The following is a 19,400-nucleotide window of genomic DNA, read 5'->3' as shown; positions in this document are numbered from 1 at the left end:
CTCTTTTCAATTTTTACTCTTTTTGCTGATCACCTCCCTCCTCTTTTTGCTTCCCATTTTAAAGCCTATTGTCCTTTTCTAAAGCATCTTCCTCTTTCTCTACAGTGATCTATTCTGTTCACTTTCAAATTAATCATTGATCACTGTGTTGCCCTGGAAAAGTCCGTGTGTGCATGTTGGCCAGTAAATCCTGAGCAAACTGAGGGCTGGACCGCTTGTGTTTCAGTGCTGGACAAAGCTCTAAAGGAGCGAAGAGAAGAAACGGGCCCTACTAAATAGTGATCATTCACTAAATCCTCAACTCATCTGGTGTCTATTTGCATTAAGGTGTAACTGCATTAAGAGCAGAAAAGGAGGGTGCATCCTCCAGTGAACTGCTGTGTGCTTTGCTTACAACAAAATTTGCAAGGGATAAAGAGAAAACTGGTTTGGTGTTTTCTGTCTCACCTTCTCAGACTTTTGCACTACCAGGTTAAGGCATCCTGCCTTAGAATCACTGTTACTTATTTGGGGCTTGACTTCTCACAGCCTCGAGATGGCTGTGACCAACAGTTGAAAGGGATAAATTGATTGAAGCTAGAGTTCATCTAGAGTTTCCTCCCACACATGTATGCTTTCATCTTAATGTCAAACATCTTATTTATATGTTTTGCCCTTCTTTCTTCTAAAGTAATTTAAAAACCAGACCACTCATACTCAGCACTATAGAAGCAGCTATCCAAGAAAAAGCAGGTGGCCTCTACTTGGAGCTTTGAGAAGGTGTGTAAGATGTGTTAGAGCTGTGCTGCTGACTTTTAAAGGCAGGGTGCCAATGTAAAGTAATGAAAAGCAATTCAGAATTTTTGCTAAAGCTTTTAGTGCATTTCCCTACAGCAGCTTGCAAATCCGCAGTCCTTTTCCAATTCTTCACAAGCACTCTGTGTGCTGTTACTTATATGAAGTTTTGTGCTTAATATTAGATTAAAATAATCTGATATACACAAAGAAATGGAAGTAGTAAGCCTTTTGTTCTAGACACTTCAGTAGTAATGCATACCTCATGAAGAATACCAGACTTTGAAAAGTATAAGCAATAAGGAAAGTTTCATAGTAATTCCATGTAACTCAGCTTCAGATCAACTGCCTTACTGTGCCTTAGCTACTACAGCGAATGCCCTTGGGAATACATGAATTTCATTGAAGTGTTTTTTAGATTGTATTCCTAGCTTCTTGTCAGTGAAAAATCATCTTGCATATAAGGATTGAGTGAATACTGCTAAGTGATATGACAGGTGCCTTAAAATACTGCCCAAAGTTAGAATATGTCAGTAGAAATAGGAGGAAAAAAACCCACAAAATTTTCTGTTCGAGCTACTGTATGTGTCTGTTTCATCCTGCTGGAAGACACAGTGGGTGGGATGTGTGGTGTGGTTCTTCCTCGTGCGTGGGCGTTGTGCTGGAGATTCTCATTCAGAAACCATTATTCCTGCAGGTGTTTTAGTGATGGCCAAGTATGTGTTAGCGGCTTTGGAGATGAGTTGTCCCTGAGGATTTTCCTTTGACTTCTGTGCAAATGCAAAATATTCCTTATAGCTAAGGCCTTTGTCTATCATGGAGTTGGAGTTTTTAGAAGCCAGACTAATTATCAATTCATTCACAGAAAAAAAAGTCTGATGTTTTCATCATGGATGTTACAATGCTGAGCATAACAGAAAAAATGTAGCCAGGCTGTTTGCCAAGTCCTGTAGCTCTGTTCTATAACTGTTTTCCAAAGGCTATGATACAAATGTCTTCAACTCTTGCATAGTTGCCACAATTTTCATCAGATTGAACTGCTGTGGACAACTAACAAGGGAATATATTTGAATGAGACTCCAATTAAATACTCTTATTTTGACATATTTGCTTTGTTAATAACTACTGCTAAATATTTCTTTTTTCTTTTTCTGGGTCAGAATGAAAATAAAGACACAGTCCAGAAAAGCTAAACAAAGCTGGTTCAGCAACCCACTCTGTGGAATATTGTGCAGATGGATATCTGTTTCAAAGAGCCACAATTATTTCTTGCATAAATATTTAGATAGTTGCATGTACTGAGAAACAAAGACTATCCTAGATGTAAAATTGGGCGGGATGTCCTTCTAGAATATCGCATTCTGCATGGTTTAGGATCTGTATGTATCATAGCAGTTATAAAACAGTACACAGTTTCTTCCATTAAAAACATTAATCTTGAACTTTACCCTTTCTGCTGGCACCTAATTTCCTGATGCTTTATGGGAAAAACATCTCAAATTACTTGTGGGTTTCCTTTTAGCCTCTGTCCAGATATTATCTGTCTACCTCTGCATCTCTGAATCACTCTTTTTAGGGCACTGTAATTCTGTCAGAATGGTCTTTGTGAGCAAAATTGCATTCACTGTCTAGGATGAATGATGAGTACAAATATCAAGAAACAAATGTATGCTGCAGTTTTTATGTGACTTTTTCTATTTTTTTTTTTTAATTACAGAGCAAAGAGATTTCATTTCAGCTTCATGAAGACTTAATGAAAGTACTTAATGAGCTTTACACAGTAAGTACAATTACTTACTTAGCTTATCTTATAAAAATGCCATATCAAACTACTTCTGTAAGCTTTAAGTGGCCTTTTATCGAGTAAGTTAACCCCCAGTGGAGATGTTTGTTTTTGTCTTTTACACAAGTCTAAACTATATTTTTGGGAAGACTACTCACTTGTTTAGAATACCTATGCTAACGCTTTCAGGATTACTCTTTACTTTCAACCCTTTTTTCTACCCAGACTCTGCTAAACCAGTTTAAGTTTTGTTGATTATTAATGAGACATTTCTACTCAGAGGTTACCAGAGCAAAGCTTCTTTTCTGCCTTGTTTTTGTCCATGCTGCCATCTGCTTGGTTTGACTCGTGGACTACAGTCAGTAAAAAATCATAGGTGTTTGCAGATCCAGTGGTGTGCTGTCTAAATGTTACTTATGTGCCCTCCCCCGTCCTTGACTGGGATAAGTAAATAATGAAAAGAAAAACAGAGGGGTTTATAGGCATTCCGTACTATTTAGAGAGGTCAAGAAAAAAACCCTGCAAGCATTCTGGCAGGCTGCTGCTAACCCAAAGGAAAATCTGAGAGAACTTAGGTCTGGACCTGTTTTCTTGTTTGAAACCAATCTACACAACTTGTTACTGCAAAATGATGTTTTGTCTACCTAATAACTATTTTCCCATTTATTTTTTGAGGGGACATGTTCTGAGAAAGAAAAAAAGCAAGAGGTACCTTTTTTTTTTAAACATAGCTTTAGAATGAAGAGGAACTAATGATATCTACCTCTTATTAAAGCATGTTGATTCCTGCTGTTTGAGGAAGTTGTGCATCCAGATTCTCTTTTGGAAGAGCTTGAAACATGTTCCTCAGTACCCTGCATAACAATCTCTAGACTGCTCCCTTTTCCATCCTCAAGATTTGAAGGACTGTAAAAAGAACTCACAATATTTATATCAAGGAACAATTTGTGACCTTAAGGAAGTTTAGGAACTCCACAGGCAGAACTCAAACATTACTTTTGTGCATCTTGACAGTTTTTCTTTTGACCTAGGGAAAATTGTGCACCCATCAGTAGATGGGTTGAAGAACATTTGAACTCAAGAGCAACTTAGGCGGCAAAAAGGAGATCCAAAGAAAATTAGTCTTGTCCTACTGCCTTGAGTTCTTTTGAGTTGTAGTTACAGACACAGATTCCTAAAGCCTACCTAAACCACCACTTTTTTTTTTTTTTCTGAGGGATTTTCTTCTGGGCTTTTTTGTCTGAAACCACCACTGATTTTGTAGGGTGCAATACTGCAAAACCCTGTTGGCTCAGGCCTGTGGTCAGTGAAGTATGCTGAGATCAGCTTCTGCAAAGTAGAGATAGCCACAGACAAATTCACACAGCTGCTGGGGATCAGCAACTGTAGGAGCCATTGCACAAGTGGGTCTTCAGCAGTGAATAGGCCCTGAAGATACAATCTTGTTTCAGTTAAACAGTTGCCTGATGAGAATTGGGATTAGTGTCTGCGCTCCCCGGGTAGGGAAACAGTGAGGCATGTGCTGAAATACTTTTCTGAATCGCTAGTGAAAATGTTCAGGACTGGACATCAATATTTTCACTCTTTTTCTTCACACTAGTGCTACATCTTCCCGCTGATGGTTACAGATTTGTTCAGGTATTAACTTCCACATTATGGCTTCCAGTGAATGCTAATTCCTTCTTCAGAATTTAAGACATTTTAAAATGGGAATATTTTTGATGTTAATAAAAATTCCGAACTTGTGCACAATTTGAGTCAGGCTACTGTTGCATGATGGTTTCCTGGGATGGAATTTACTTCACCTGATTTTCAGACACCTGCAGTATAGATACAAATATCTTAACTTGCTATCTGGGTTCCAGTTACAGTCATTGGAGATCTAATATGGGGAGATAAGACCCCTTTAGTCAGATGCAAGAATCTGTTTCAGATGAAATGATCTATATTGTTAACTCCATTGTCTGGCTTTTCATAGATTGCAAAGGACTTGGTCAGCTGTGCATGTCCCCATTTAGCTAGACACAACCCACATAGTAAAGTGACAATATGGTACAGAGTAGCATCTGTTTTACCGCTTGCATGTTTAGAATGTTCATCAGCATATCTGTGTATTATATCTGCTCATGTACATAAAGATAGAACAATATCTAGACGGATGGAAACCCTATGCACAGGTTTTTAATTGTGTATGACATTAACTGTTTACAGGACAAGATCATAGTGGCCTTACCAAAACTAGTATCTACACTTCTAATCTCCAGCAGGCACATTTTTCAGTCACTTACAAAACAGAGACATCATCTTCTTGTTAACCTCATGATTTATAGAGGGGAAAAATGTAAAAGAATTCAGTCTTACTATTGTGAGATAAATCTTTGTGTTCAAAAAAAAAAAAAAAGCAAATTAATTTCAAGCCTACAAGTAATATACTAATAGTGAAATCTCTCCCTACTACTTGGTTCTGTTTTTTTGAAAGGAACAGTGCCTTTGTGAAGTATAACTTAAAATGTGAAGTCTTATTGGAATTTAAGTACCTCTAAAGTCTTTGAGTGAGGGGCAAGTAGCAGAGCTTTTAATGTGTATGAAGAGGGTTTTTTAATCTGCTTATTTCTTATCATCATTCCTTATATTACAAGAAAGGTCTGTAAATTATGGCCTTTTCGCAGAATTAAAAACCACAGGGTTGTGCACAAAAGTGTGTTAATGAGAGAATAGAATGAAAATTACTAAGAGCTGAAGTAGTAGGAGGTGCTTGTTCTGAGGCACAGGTATGTGGTCAGTGTAAAGAAATTGCACATTTTATTTGTTACTTCTTGAATTTCTCAGTTAAAGATTGTGCCTATTAGGCACACATATTCAGAGGTTATATGCCTGGATTTCTCTAATGCTGTGGGACGAAGGGCTGAATTAAATGCTTGTTTCAAACCCAAGTGATGAAAAGCTCTACCTCCCGCCTCTACCATGCCTCCCATCTCTAGCATGCCAGTCAGATCTGAGGCCTCAACAAACCTACTTGCAGACTTCTTAAGCACCAGATATCTCAAAACCAGTTTATCTAGAATGATCTGGAATAAATGAGAAGTTTAAAGGAATTGCCACCGATTTAGTCCAAATATTTTTAACGGATAAGTTCAAATGTAAGCTACCAAGTATCAGTAGTAACTGACTTTTCTTCTGTGAAAATGTTTTATCAAGTGTCCTAATCTTCTGTATTATAGCAAGTGCCAGAAGAAAACAGGTGGCTTTGGGACCCATCTCTGAATATCTAGCATTGCACTTTTGCCTCAGAAAATCCTTTTTAACCTGTTCATAGGGCCAGATCTAAAACATGCTGTAGTTAGGGAGTTATGTCCATTGATTTTGACGGGGTTTAAATCAAATTAGTCAATAAGCAGTGCTGTAGACTTTGCAAAGAAGAAACTGCTCGAAGAGAAGAAAACAAGAAATTGCTGAGAAGTTTAAGAGACATGCCGACTTCCACTGAGTGCATTATGAAGATTTTCAATTAAAAAGACTTTCTGCTCAAAGATATTTTTTCACTTGTGAAAGTATGACCCTCTGCCTTTTGAGAAAGAGACTAGAAATTTTGGCTATTTATTTAATGTAGAAAGGCTCAGAGCTGCAATGAAGTGTCAAAAAAATCAGTAACTTTGCAGTATTAAATACCTCTTGTACTTTAAAAATGCATAGTAATAAGAGACCTTTCTCCTTGCTTACACTTTATATAATTAGTTTCTTTTCCCATTTTTGCTACTAGTAGTTATCATGGAAATTGGAGATTTGTACCATAGGTCTTCATTTACTCCATGGAGTAGCTTACCTTTTGTTGACTTTGGCCTGTGACATCCTCATTAAAACTGCACATCATGTACATGACTGTTGAAAAAATAAGAACAGAAGCAGGTGAACCATAACTTTAGAAGATATTCTTAGAACCTATGAGCAAAGCAGGCTTGTTTTGCTGGAATAATCAGAACTGTGTAAGGGAAACCACAGTTTTTCATTTTCCATCTCTTTTATGTAAAGGTTTTCTTAAATGTTACATTACATATTTGTATGTTTTCTAAATGTTTTATGACTAGTGAAAATGGATTTTAAGACTCTGTATTTTCAATTCTCAATATTTTATGCACTGATTTTAAAATTATAACTGAAAACATCATGCTAAAAACAATGGAATAGCTAGGCTTCATTCTTTATCTTTGCAAGTTCAGTAAACTATGAGTGGCAAGTACTTTTTAATTATGCATGGCTTCTCCCTGGCTGTACCAGCCAGTCAGTATTTTCAGATCTGCAACATTCCCAATTCCCAGCAGCTGCACTCCTGTCTTACTCCTCTCCCTACTACGCTTTCAGCCAGTGTAGGCTAGTAATTAGTCCCGTGTTTCACATAAGGATATAAGCTATTGAAACTGCAGTGAGGTGTATTTTTGAGTGAGGGTAGATGGGGAAAGAGGAGCCCAGTTAGTTGTGTGGAGTCACAGGTCAGAGTTTTTCCTGGCAATTACAGCGAGAAAAGATGGTCAAACTGAAAGCTATAGGAGGTTTGGGTTGGTGTTTTCTGTGAACTGACTGACTTAGAAATCTTCTTACATGTTGACTTAAAGAGGCAACGGATTATTGATTTTACAATAGATCATCTTTGCAACAGAGAAAGCTCCCCAGTCAAACTCTTCTTTTATTTCTCTGGAAAGCTAGAACATCTTGCATTGTCAGATCAGGTACTGGAATATAGCAATAGCATCTGAGTGATTGGAAATGGTAGGAAACAGAAGGTAGGCAGACTCTTTTCTTGTATTGGAGGGGGGTCTCTACTGGATTTATTTAGGGGTTAGAACATATTCATAAATGTCCTCTAAAAGAGTCAAGGAGGTCGCAAGTTTGCTAAAAATACGGAACTGTTCCGGTAATAAGGCTGAGGGAAAATGGCGGAGAAAAGTGATGCACATCATAAAAATACATCTTCATGTCTCCCACTTGGCTTTCCACATTAATCCTACTGGCATCACACTTTTCACAAGCAACACAAATGTAAAAGTCTCAGAAAAATGAAAAAGTAGGGACAGTCCAAAGCAAATTTAATATTAAATAGGACAGGGTTGCTGTGCCACTTACATTTTCCACTGCTTTATCTTACTTTTTAAAAATCTTGGCTGTTTAATTTCTCAAAGTAGTTGCTGCCAGATTTTCCTTTTTCTTTCCTGAAGTAACACAGAATCTGGATTCTCTGTAGAAAAGTAAAGTTTAGTTTACTGTAGCACATCAGAGATCTGAGAAGGTGAAATCAATAATTTTCTCTTGGTAGTAATATATCAGTGACAATTCCTAAAACTACATCAGAATTTGGCTTGGAAGGGAACAGGATGCTGACAGCAGCTGACACTGAGCCTACTTAACTGCTAGAGGCCACTGATGTGGTAAAATTGGCGTAAGATTTTACTTATTTCTTGTGTAGAGTACTGAGTAACCCAATTTAGTGAAACCCTTGTGACTCCACCTTCTGATAAGAACTAACAGCTTAGCAGAGACAATTCTGAAACAATTCAAACATGGTAATTGCACCAGGCATGAGCTACTGTTCCGGGAATGCGTGTTTCCTGAGAAACACTATTAAAAAGCTCCCAATTTTGCAGTTGTATTATAAAAGTAAAGCACATGGAAACACATGGTAATTCCAGTATTTTTTAACTTCATAGCATTCGGTCTTACGTTGGGTTAAGAAGTTCTCTAGGAAAGAAGTATGCATGTAGAAAAAGAAAACCAGTGCCTTGCTATGGGCACATTCCTCTCTTGAAGTTCACAGAAGTACAGCGCTAATTACTGAATTTTTGATGGATTTGTCCAGATAACAGTCATTGGTTTAAATAAAATAATTACCTGAGGTTGTACTCTGATGTGCCCTTCCCTGTGATGAATGCTATCTTCTGCCCTAAGCCTGCTTGCTGAGCTCTCCCGAATGATGCTGATACTTTGGCACGCAAAACGAGATGTTTGTACCACTGAGTGAACAGTCTGTCACCTATAGGTGTGAGAGTACATAGTTAGGGCAGCATAATCTTTTTCATCTGCTTGTAGTCTGACACAGTCATCTGACAGAAATCTGTGTTTTACATCACTGGATCTGCAGAATAAACCTGCAAAATTATTAGGATATAAACCCTGAAGTTTAATTTTAGAAAGGTACTAGTAAGCATTTAACAATGCTTGTTCACTACAGCAGAGAAGTGCAGCATATGTCATGATGACAGTTCAGCATCTGCAAAATTACAACCTCACTCTCTCTTTTCAGTGCATACTTGATGGCTGATCAATAAGCACTTTGGGGACTAATTAAAGTCAGTTCAGTGATGGATACTCTCACAGGATAGTCTATCAGTTCAACAGTTTGGTGGACATTTGAGAAGCATTATTGCTTATTTCATCACGTTATTTGTGGTTTGAATAACAGATCTATGGATCTCTTGGATACTCACAGATACTCATATAATAAGTCTGTTTACAAGAATTAGGCAAGCCTGTTACTGTATTTAACAATGTCTAACAACCTTAAAAACTTCAAGGTGAAAAGATGGTATAGTGTTAAGGGAAAGAATTATATATGCAACTTATCATGCAAATTCTAAGCTAATTTGTTGAGGAAGTATGTCCTGAAATACTTGGAAGCCAACTCCTTAGCTTGTTCCCATTTATTTTTCCATACGTGTCTCTCTGATGCTTTCTCAAGTAAAGTTTTGCTGCTGAAATATCAGCTCTTAAAAAATCAACATTGACAAATCATGAAAAAGACTGACAAATCATGAAAAAGCTTTCCCCAGAGGCTTGCAAAATAATGACGTCACTAGTACATGAGATAAGCAGTGCTATCAATATAACAAACTGGACAGGAGTCAAATGCATGGGCTGATCACTGCTCTGTAGAGAGTCTGTGTTGATTTCTAATCCAGTGTGGCTCAGGTAGGACAGACTAACTGCTGTCCAGCCTGAGTATTGCTAAAGAGAGGGCTACTTTTTCAATTTTAGTTATCTAGGGAATCATTTGTACCAATAACTCGTGTAGAGTTTGTTGTGGGAGTATGGATTTCAAGTAGACATGAGTTCCATGTAGTTTTCCCACAAAACTTGCCATTCAATCAGTGTAGAGTGAGACACCTGGATTTGGTATCTTGTGCTGTAAGCAAGCAGTGAGAGGAAGAAATACTCTTCAGTGAAGTTACTGGAGTCAGCATGGAGACATTGGTGAGAACAGGTAGTGATACACTTGTACTCCTTCAAGGAATACTTCCTCCAACAAGGAAGCAGGCTGAAATGTCACAGTCACTGCAGAAGGACATTTATGCCTAGTCCACTAGGAACTTAGAGAAATTGTTTAAAAATCTTCAATGCTTTCTACTTGTTTCACCACTTAGGTGCTTTGAGATGCAGTTAGAAAACTCTGAGATATTATTGTTCCATCTGCAGGCAGAGTATAAAAGAAAATAACTTTTCTAGATGGTAAGATATGTGAGTTAGCCTTGTCCCACGAACTAGAAAGTCTCTAGAGCTGACACAGGACAAAAGATAAAAAATAAAAGCAAATACCTATGGCCTTATGTAAAGAAACACTTAACAATTTAGTAGAAATACCAGAAGAGAAGGGCACAACCTTGCTTTTAATTTCCTCTCCCCATCATTTTTAATCAGAGCCATATCACTTTCTGTGCTTCTCTGTTTTATTCTATAAACCATTTCTTTAAGAAGTGCATTTCTTCTCTTTGCAGTAACTCTTGTTTCCATGTTGGCCATATGAGTTAGATTCCCTGGGCATTGATTATTGACAACTTTAGGAGCAAGTGCCTTTGGAACAGTGCAGGATATAGGAGACTGAACGTGCTGTTTGGTTAAGCTGGGAACCTTGCAGACCTTGGCTCTGTAGGCTTGCCTTCTCTTCCTAGCCCAGCTTTGTCTGTCTTTGGGTTTTTGCGTCATCCATGCGGACTGTGAGCTGCTGGGGCAGCAGCTGTTCCCAGTGGGTGTAGACAGTGTTCCGGCAGGGAGCTCTGCACTTTGGTCAGGCCTTGGAGCACAACTGTGCTATAAAGGAGCACCAGCAATAGCATTATGTTGTGCTCCTGGCAGTTTGGGTTTTTTCACCACAGAGCTGTAAACATAAGTTTCTAAAAATAAAAACAGAGCCACTTTTTAATGTCTGTCTCCAGCCATTTTACCTTACTACAGGAAGTTAGTGAAGAGTTGCATGTTTCATTTTTAATACCAATGCTATTTCAGTTTTTATCAGCAGCATGGCTTCAGTGTTAAGTAGTGGCATACACAGTTGGGTGTATAACATCCACGGGTTACGCAATATTGCAGCTCTCTAAAAGTGTGTTGTCTTTCTGTTGCACCAGACTTCAAATACACATCAGTTCAACCACCCACTGACATGGTGCAGTTGGTTTGTGTCAATCCATGCTAAGACATGCTGCAGTGAATTTGCAATATCTAACTTTAGTGTTCCCTGTGTTGCTGCTCTATGGATGCTCCTTAGGCTGGCCTAACTACTTAGTCACCAAAAGTACGTCTCTCCCAAGGGAATATTTCAATGCAGCTTCCCAAACCAATCTGTCTCCTCCATGGGTCACGCAATCAACCCTTTTGATTCGTCGCTGGCTGTGCTTCTTGGAGGAGATGTGAATGGTTTGCATGGCCTCCACCCAAAGATAACATATGCTGGCTGGAGCTCTGGCACCCTGTGAAGAAGAGTGGTGGCCACCAGCTGCCTGAGGATGCCTTCCTGCTTTGTTCAGTGCTTGAAACTTTAAACAATAAGACAAAAAAAACAACAACAAAAAAGAGCTGGGAAAGGTGGAAAGAAGCTTTCTTTACTGAAAGTAGACAGACAGCCCTCCCCAGCAGAGGTGGGGGCATTGTGGTTGCTTGCTGCCCACTACACAACATTCAAGTTGAGGTTTTTCTTGCTTGAAGAAGAAAGGAGGACTGGGCTAAACAAGTCCATGTCCCTCTTGGTGGTCTGTGCAAGCATGTATTTGCATGCTGGCAGCCAAAGCTCTTTTGTCTGCAGAGCCAGCATGTGTGTAGGGGGAAGATAATGGTATTAACTGTAGGGCTGTGATGAAAACATCTTCACAAATTATTTATCAGGGAGCTCCTTCTTCAACTTTCATCTGGTTTTATGTTGCACCTAATCTGCTGGCTCTGCAGTTGGCATCCACTTATTTCCAGGCCTTGGAGCTAGCCGTGGATGTGCCATCCAGCTAGCTGTGGGTGTGCTCCCAGACCGAAGCTTCCTGTTTCCTCTGCTTTATTCCCTTTTCCCCAGTGCTGAAGGGATCCTTCTGCTTTCAAGCATTCAATGTCCACAGCCAAGCTGTTAACTTAGTCCTGAAGACAGTATTATATCAGATAGATATGGCACTGATATAGATTTAGGGCTTTTTGTTCATTATTTCAGATTTTCATTGAAAGACAAGAATTCTAAAGTTTCATAAGAATGATTTTTGGTCTTTCCTATCCGCAATGAAAGAAAAAATGCCTATTGAGATACTATTAAATAGATCAGAAAAGAAAAATGTAACCAGAAGTCCTCAATCTCTGTTGGCAAGGAAATTTACCTAAAGTTTATAAGACAACATCTTGCTTAAAGACCCTGTGATTTTTCTGTAGATACCTTTATATTTTCATTTTCTCTTACTTTCCTTTGACTCTTGTCTTTTGCAGGTCATGAAAACATACCACATGTATCATGCAGAGAGCATCAGTGCAGAAAGCAAACTGAAGGAGGCAGAGAAGCAAGAAGAAAAACAGATTGGGAGGTCAGGAGACCCTGTTTTTCATATTCGACTAGAGGAAAGGCACCAGAGACGGAGCTCTGTGAAAAAGATTGAAAAAATGAAGGAAAAAGTAAATAGTCCTTTTATTTAGCTTCATTTGAAGTAAATTCAGTGCATTTCTGACATTCTTTAGCATGATATGAGACAGAGAAGTCCATCTGGGAAATAAAATTAAATAAGGTGCACATAATAAACTATCAGTGGCTTATAGATAACTTGACATAATTGCAGTTCAAAGAGGGGAATACTTTATTCCCAGTGTAATTCTTACTATATGTTTTGTCACATTTGAAACAAAATACTAAGTTTTCACTTTGTATTGCATTTGTTACATGTGTAACAGGCTGGCAATTAAGATTCTTTCTTGTTAGTAGGAATGTGTGCTTGAATTGTTACCATTTTTTCTGCATACCAAAAATGAAGTAATTAAAATCCATTAATATGCAATATCTTTCCTAGCGTCAAGCAAAATATTCTGAAAACAAGCTGAAATCTATTAAGGCCCGTAATGAATACCTGCTCACCCTTGAAGCAACCAATGCTTCTGTTTTTAAGTATTATATTCATGACCTTTCGGATTTAATTGATGTAAGTATTGTTACATTTGGTTTTATGTTCATTCTGTTCAGAAATAATACTTTTTTCATTTTTAAAGGGAATACACTAGTCATATGGGTTGCCTATAGTACGCTTATTATTTATAATATTGTATGATATAATCAGTAGATTTTCCCTTTAACTTTTATGTTTCACAAAATAAAGTGCCAATAAGATGCTGAACTCATACCTTTAAAGTTAGAACATTGTGTTTTCTCCCCATATGTCAATAGAAAATATGACAGGAACACCATGAAAAAAATAGACATTTTCATTTTGTACTATTAAAGAATTTCTGGGCTATAAATATTTTTTTGTTTATTAATAAGCTTCTTAAGTGAGCATCTAATGGTATTTAAGTCCAAAGAAGCCATTTCTTCCATGTTTTCAAAATTGTTTAGTTACATTCATTGAGTCACTGAATCATATATACAGTGGCTTCTTATTGCATGTAGTTTGAAGAACAGACACAATCAATCCTGTGATCTATACTGTCAACAATCTTGTTACTGATTTTCATTAAGTTATTCCTGTGAGAACATCCTAGAAGAATGATTTTATACACTGATGTTGACTTGTGCCAGCATTTGGTCTCCAGAACCTGTATTAGTGACATTTTTACATGATGCAGAGGGGGCATCCTGCACTGTATCATGTCCCACCCTCCTCGTAGGCTGACTTCGTATGTGATAGAAAAAATATGGAGACAAAAACCACAAGCTCAAGAATATTCATTCACTAGCAATGTGGGTTTAACTAGGTTAATGGGTACGGCCCTGTGACCGATATGAAATCCTAGATATTTGAATACGCTTTCTACTGCAACAGTAACGTATGTTACAATAGCAAACAACATGTACATACACCTCTGGTTTCTAATATAGCATAAATTAATGCAGGATTTGGCAAGGTTTCTCATTTTTACTGACTGGGGAAGAAAGCTTCATAGAGAAAGGGAAAAATGTTTTTTGTGAGATGAATAGACTAAAATAGCTGCATGTGTGTGTTTTATTATATGTCACCAAAATGCTGATAGTTTTCTTTGTCATTTCTGGGGTTTCTGTATTTTATAAAATCTTGCCTGATTTTGTTAGAACTTTTTCCTTTTCTCTTTCAACTTTTTTTCCTGCCTTTGCTTCATTTCTTTCTTACTTTCCTATAAAAGATGGCAATGAATGTTTTTTGTGTTTTCAGTGGGTTTTTGTGTCTCTATCTCAACATCTCTTTTATTCCTTTCCTAGTTGCTACTGCGTGTTTTATCTCTTCTGATTTCTTCTGCTTTATTCTTCTGTGTCCTGTCCTTGTCTAATCTGCATCCACTTGCACAACCTGCTCCACCCATCTAGCCTGCCCAGGCAATGAAAACATTTACCAGGATCCTGATGATCAGGGCAAAAAACTAAGGACAAGCAGTGTGCCTGCTAGGGTACCACCCAAGTGAGAAGTTGACCCTACCTAATGGATGATTTTCCTGCCAGTGCTTAAAGGATGATGCATTTTTGGCCTCCTTAAACTTTATGAGTTCTTCTTGTCTGCTGGAAGAAAGGAAGGTCCCTTTGATTTTGTTCCCAGCACCCGCACCCCTTCAGAAGATGGAAAGATGCTCATTTTGTCATCTCTCCTGCCTTCCCTTTCAGAGCTCACATTTCTCAGTGAATGTCTTCAATGTGTGTTTCTACCTGGTCAAAACCATATCAGGTTGGAAAACACATCTGATTCTTAACCATTTCATCGATATCCATAGAGGTTGCTGTAGCAGTGAAAGCTGAGGGGAGGAACCATGGGCCTGGAGCTTTACAAAGAGTTGTGAGGGGAGAAGAAGTGAAACTCTCTGCGCATACACATGCAAAGACAGCACTCTTTGAAGTTAGTGTATCTAAAGGTATTTACACAACCATGAAGACTAAAGCTTCCTAACTGTTAGTTTTTAATAAAAACAGACATTCTACAATATTTAGTAATGCAGGAAAATTATATCTAGTTTGCGTGGCTTTTTCAAAGCCATGGACCAATGTACACAATAATTCTTTTGGCAAAATGGCTTTAGAAATTACTCTTTTAGAGTAATTTAGACAGAAAGTCTAGCTGCCCTGTACATCACTGTTTTGTAAGAGTAGGCTGTAAACATGTGCAACCAGAATTTGCTTCAGAGCCAATTTAATCCAATTGTGAGCTTATTTAAATGAAGTGTCTTTCAGACATTTGTATTTAAGCAGAATATGCTGTGAAAGCATCAGTATTTAGACAGCATGTTTGCCACTTGACAAAGGAAAGTTTTTGTAAATGCAAGAGTCTTGGCAAGATTTTGGAGTTATATCATTGGAATGTGAGACATGCTTCCCAGTGGCCATATGTTGCAACAGTCCAGACTATCTCATTCTGTAAATCTCTTAATGTCGTGGTACGATTTGGAGTTTTCAGAGCAGTGATGGCAATTTCATTCTTTGCCCTCTCTATTTTGTCCTCCTTTGCCTGCCTGATTTTCCATGCTTCCCTGAACTCTCTTTGCCTGTACAGAAGGGGATTACCTCTCCTCTGTGTCGGCGTTCCAGTTAACATGGAAAGAATTTAGATCTCCCCGAGCTGTTGGTGTTACCCATAAATGAAACTGAATATTTTCCTATGTTACTGAAAAATACATCTAATAAAAATGGGATAAATATATGAAGGAATGCAGTACATTTTTTTGTACCACGATTGGGGAGGCTTGTGGAACTATTCTTTTTTACCAAAAAATACCACTTTTTCATTTGACTTCCACTCCATTTTCCATTTATGAGGCTGATGTGGAAAATCCTAAATTACAGTTCTTCATCTGAACTCAGTCTGAACTATTCAACTCCTTCATTTCATCAACAAAGCTCAGGGCTTCTGACTTAAAATGATGAAGCATTGCTCATCTTAACCTCTTGTGATAAAAGCAATATAAAAATATTGTTGGAGTCTTAACTGGATGATTTAGTGCATTTAGTGAGTTAAGGGGTGAAATCAGCATTTTTGAAGAAGTAGAGAGATAAACAGGATTTGATATGCATAGTGTTTCTGTCCTCTGCTGTTGTACTTAGGCATTTGAATTTTCTTTTGAATATTTCTTCTCTAGATTGGTATCTAGTTCAAGTGGAGGACAGAATGAGTTGTTTCTTTCATTTGTATCTTGTGAAAAGCAGTAGAGATTACTTTTTAGCTAAATTAAATAAGCTTTACCTAGTATGTGGCTTTTTTTTTCTAAGACTTTGAGTTTCTGAGGCGCGACAGAGTACACACTGCTGCTAATCTGGTTGTTAGTACCAGCATCTGTCCATATGGCACATACTTTTATTCATTTACTTGAAGATTTCCATGTAATTGAGTTCGTTAAATTTATCCGGGTATAAGAGGAAGGTAGAGACATTTTTTCAGACTTACCATACACTTGTATGATCTGGAGATAGATGCTAGGAAATAGTGATCAAAACAATTTGACTGTAGTTCAGCTGCTGGAATAAATAAAATATTCATGTGTTGGTCTTTCTTAAAATGGAGTTTCTGAATCTCTAATTGCAGTCTGCATGCTTTGGATGGCGAAGAAGTTAGGGAACATTTAGCTATTGTGAACTTAATTTATTCTGTAAAGGTTCTATATTAATCATTCATAGAACCAAGTTTAAAACTAGTGTAGAGTGTGTGCGGCTCACTATCTTTATTACATAAGTCCTCATAAATATGTTATGTACAGCCAAAGCCCTTTGATTTGAATGTGGAAGTCTGTGTAACAGGATGCTTAGAAAGTGACTTATTCAGAGGTTAAGGCTTTTTTTATGAGTTCTTGTCTCCATTGGCATTAGAATTTTATTACTATTCCTGAAATGAATTGAAATTAAATGAAGAGCAGCTTGGTTTGGTTGAAGCTCTGTGCTAAGCACTGCAGTTTGTTTTGTTCAAGCCTAAATATACTCTGGGGTGCAATAAAGGCAGGAAATGCTCTTGAGACTGCTTCCGATTTAACTCTAAATAAGAATAAAATGCAAATTCCAAAATTAATTTTTCGTACATATCCCGAACGTATCACTCATCTCCCTCCACTTCGCCCAACCAAGACTCTTTATGAATATAGAAATGCAATCAAACTCATAGTCTGTGACTTCATTCTCTTATTTTTCATCTTCATGTCATACTGCGCAACTGACATCTCGTATCTCTAGCCCATAGATAGACAGCAGATCTCATTAGCCATCCTGGCTCTGCCCTTGGTGTGCTGATTAGTGAACCTCTAAGACATATTTATTTTGGCTAACGGTGTGGTTGCTCACTTGAGCTTTACAAATCTACAGATTTTTCCTGAAAATCATGTAAATTTGCATGCATATCTGTGTGTGAGTATGCATACAAATATACTTTTTTGCAGAAAGGCTGGTGATTAATTTTTCCAAGCATGGTCAGAGAGGATGGTGAGGGTGGCAGTTTAGTGGCAGTACCTTAAATTTTTAGCCTCAGTAATGTGCTGTTTCCATTATAGACAAGTCTTTTTCTAAACCGTCACTAGTACTAGCAGATTAAAACAGTGTGTTTCGTTCTGCATAGCTCTGAGTTGATACTGTGACAGAGCCATTCCCCTGTTAAAATGATCTTCACCTTCAAACTTTGGAGAAAGTGGACTATAGTCTGGTAGAAGTAAGAGTTGTGATGTCTGAGTGTTTAGTTTTGCTTTTAAAAATAACTTTACTCATACAAATTCTATTTTTACATAAGTCATTGAAGCAAAATTCCAAATTCATATGTTTTTAATTGCATTCAAAGAGCCACTGGTCACATAGCACTAGTTCAGGTTCTACATTTAATTCTTGTTTGCTCTGCTGGCACTGGCATTGCAAGAAAACGCCTTAGTCTGGCAGGATGCTATGCTTCAAGAGAAGTCTTTAAGAATCCTTCTTATTGTCTGAGAGGCTATATTTGTTACCCTGTTCAGCTATCATCACTTGCCAAAGATGATCGTGGTGATAGTGACTGAGTATCTTAAGAGTTAAACAATGAAGTTAAGTCACAGCATAAAGGCTGCAATGTTATATTCCAGCTTGCAAAAAAGCTGCATCAGAAACCCACACAGCTCTAATTGTAAATCAATAAGCTTTCTAGTAATACTCAGATTAATCCACTAGAGCCAAAATTCAGGCTATGGTTTTGTAACACATGGATAGTTGGCAATGCTAAACCTGGCATTGCCCTCTATTTCTAATTTCCTTTCAGTTTAATCTTCCATGAGGTTTCTCTGAAAGTAATGCACATGAAATGAAACAGCTGTCCCAATTCACTTTCTTATCAGCACTTTTAGTCTGTCTTTTTCATCCATGATAGTGAATTAAATATGAGATCTGATTTGACATAGAACAAGAGAAAAACACCAAGGGACTTTTCCTTTTAGAAACCATATTTTTAGGCTGGAGGTCTTTGAAATTTGGATGCACTTTAGTATAAAAGTTGGGTGTCTGTTTTAGTAAATGTAACAGAAATTTCCAGTGTTAACATATGTGTGTTTGATTGAACATGACATCTTTTGTTCATTTTCAGCAACTGATTTTTGGAGATCCACTGCCCCATCTGCAGTCACTACCTGGACTTGCTAGGACTGAAAGCTTAGTCTTTCTGGAAGCTTTGTTTGAATAAAACAGCTTTCTGTTGTTGGATTTCAGAGAGCAGTTTGATCACTAGTCATTATGGCACCTAAGGCAAGGTGTGAAGGGTTTCTTTCCCTTCTGCACACAGGTTTTGGTATGGTAAATAGATTAAAAGCTCTTTCCCGTGCAGTGTGTACCTCTGTGTCTCTGTCTCCCTCTCTATCTTTTTCTCTCCTTTTTCAAATAAGTAAGAAGAAAGAGAGGGGATGTGATCCCACGACTCCTAAGGGTTTGTGATAGCTGTGAGGGAGGTACTCATATAAACAGTGCATATGTGCATACAGTGGACTGAATTCAAATTGCTTCTTTACCCAACTCCATATGTTAACTTGCGAGTCCTGCAGGGACAGATGATTTCAGCCTGCGGGTGGACACCCAGGATGAGTGGCTGGGGGCTGAGGGATGCCCTAAAGCAGAGTGCTCTCTGACTGCCCTGGCCAGGCACTGGCCTCTGGGACAAAACTCACTTGTCCACCAAATAAAGAGCATTACTTTGTATGCAACTCTTAGCAGACTGACATTGCCATTGTTGAGGTGTCAGAGAGGTTTGCAATACATATTCCCTTACCTGGAGGCTCACTGAGCAGACACAGAGGATAATTACTGTGTGATGTTGGGAAAACATTAAGGAAACAATCCGTTGATTTGCTACCGATGTGACATTTTTAAAATATATTCAGCTGTTCTCTAAAATATTAACCAAACATGAATAATGCAAACTGAGGATGTTTAAAATTCAAGAACAAACACAACTTCAAGTTTTAC

General features: G+C 37.9%; 1 protein-coding gene across 3 annotated transcripts in view; it reads left to right on the top strand.

Annotated features, from left to right (window-relative positions):
• Window positions 1–19,400, top strand: part of SRGAP1 (SLIT-ROBO Rho GTPase activating protein 1) — a 139,369-nt gene that overhangs the window by 75,170 nt on the left and 44,799 nt on the right. For all 3 annotated transcript variants that reach the window (XR_001876037.1, XM_017822201.1, XM_017822200.1), the window contains exons 4-6: window positions 2,492–2,554; window positions 12,275–12,457; window positions 12,847–12,975. Coding sequence is in view for 2 of the 3 variants with exons in the window: in XM_017822201.1 (XP_017677690.1) it covers window positions 2,492–2,554; window positions 12,275–12,457; window positions 12,847–12,975 (375 nt within the window). In the remaining variant the exon portion in view is untranslated. The remainder of the gene's footprint in view (window positions 1–2,491; window positions 2,555–12,274; window positions 12,458–12,846; window positions 12,976–19,400) is intronic.

This window comes from Lepidothrix coronata, unplaced genomic scaffold (genome assembly GCF_001604755.1).
Source record: "Lepidothrix coronata isolate B3197 unplaced genomic scaffold, Lepidothrix_coronata-1.0 Scaffold95, whole genome shotgun sequence".
NCBI lineage: Eukaryota > Metazoa > Chordata > Aves > Passeriformes > Pipridae > Lepidothrix > Lepidothrix coronata.
Note: the sequence above shows the minus strand (reverse complement) of the source record. Positions and strands in the feature narration are given on the sequence as shown.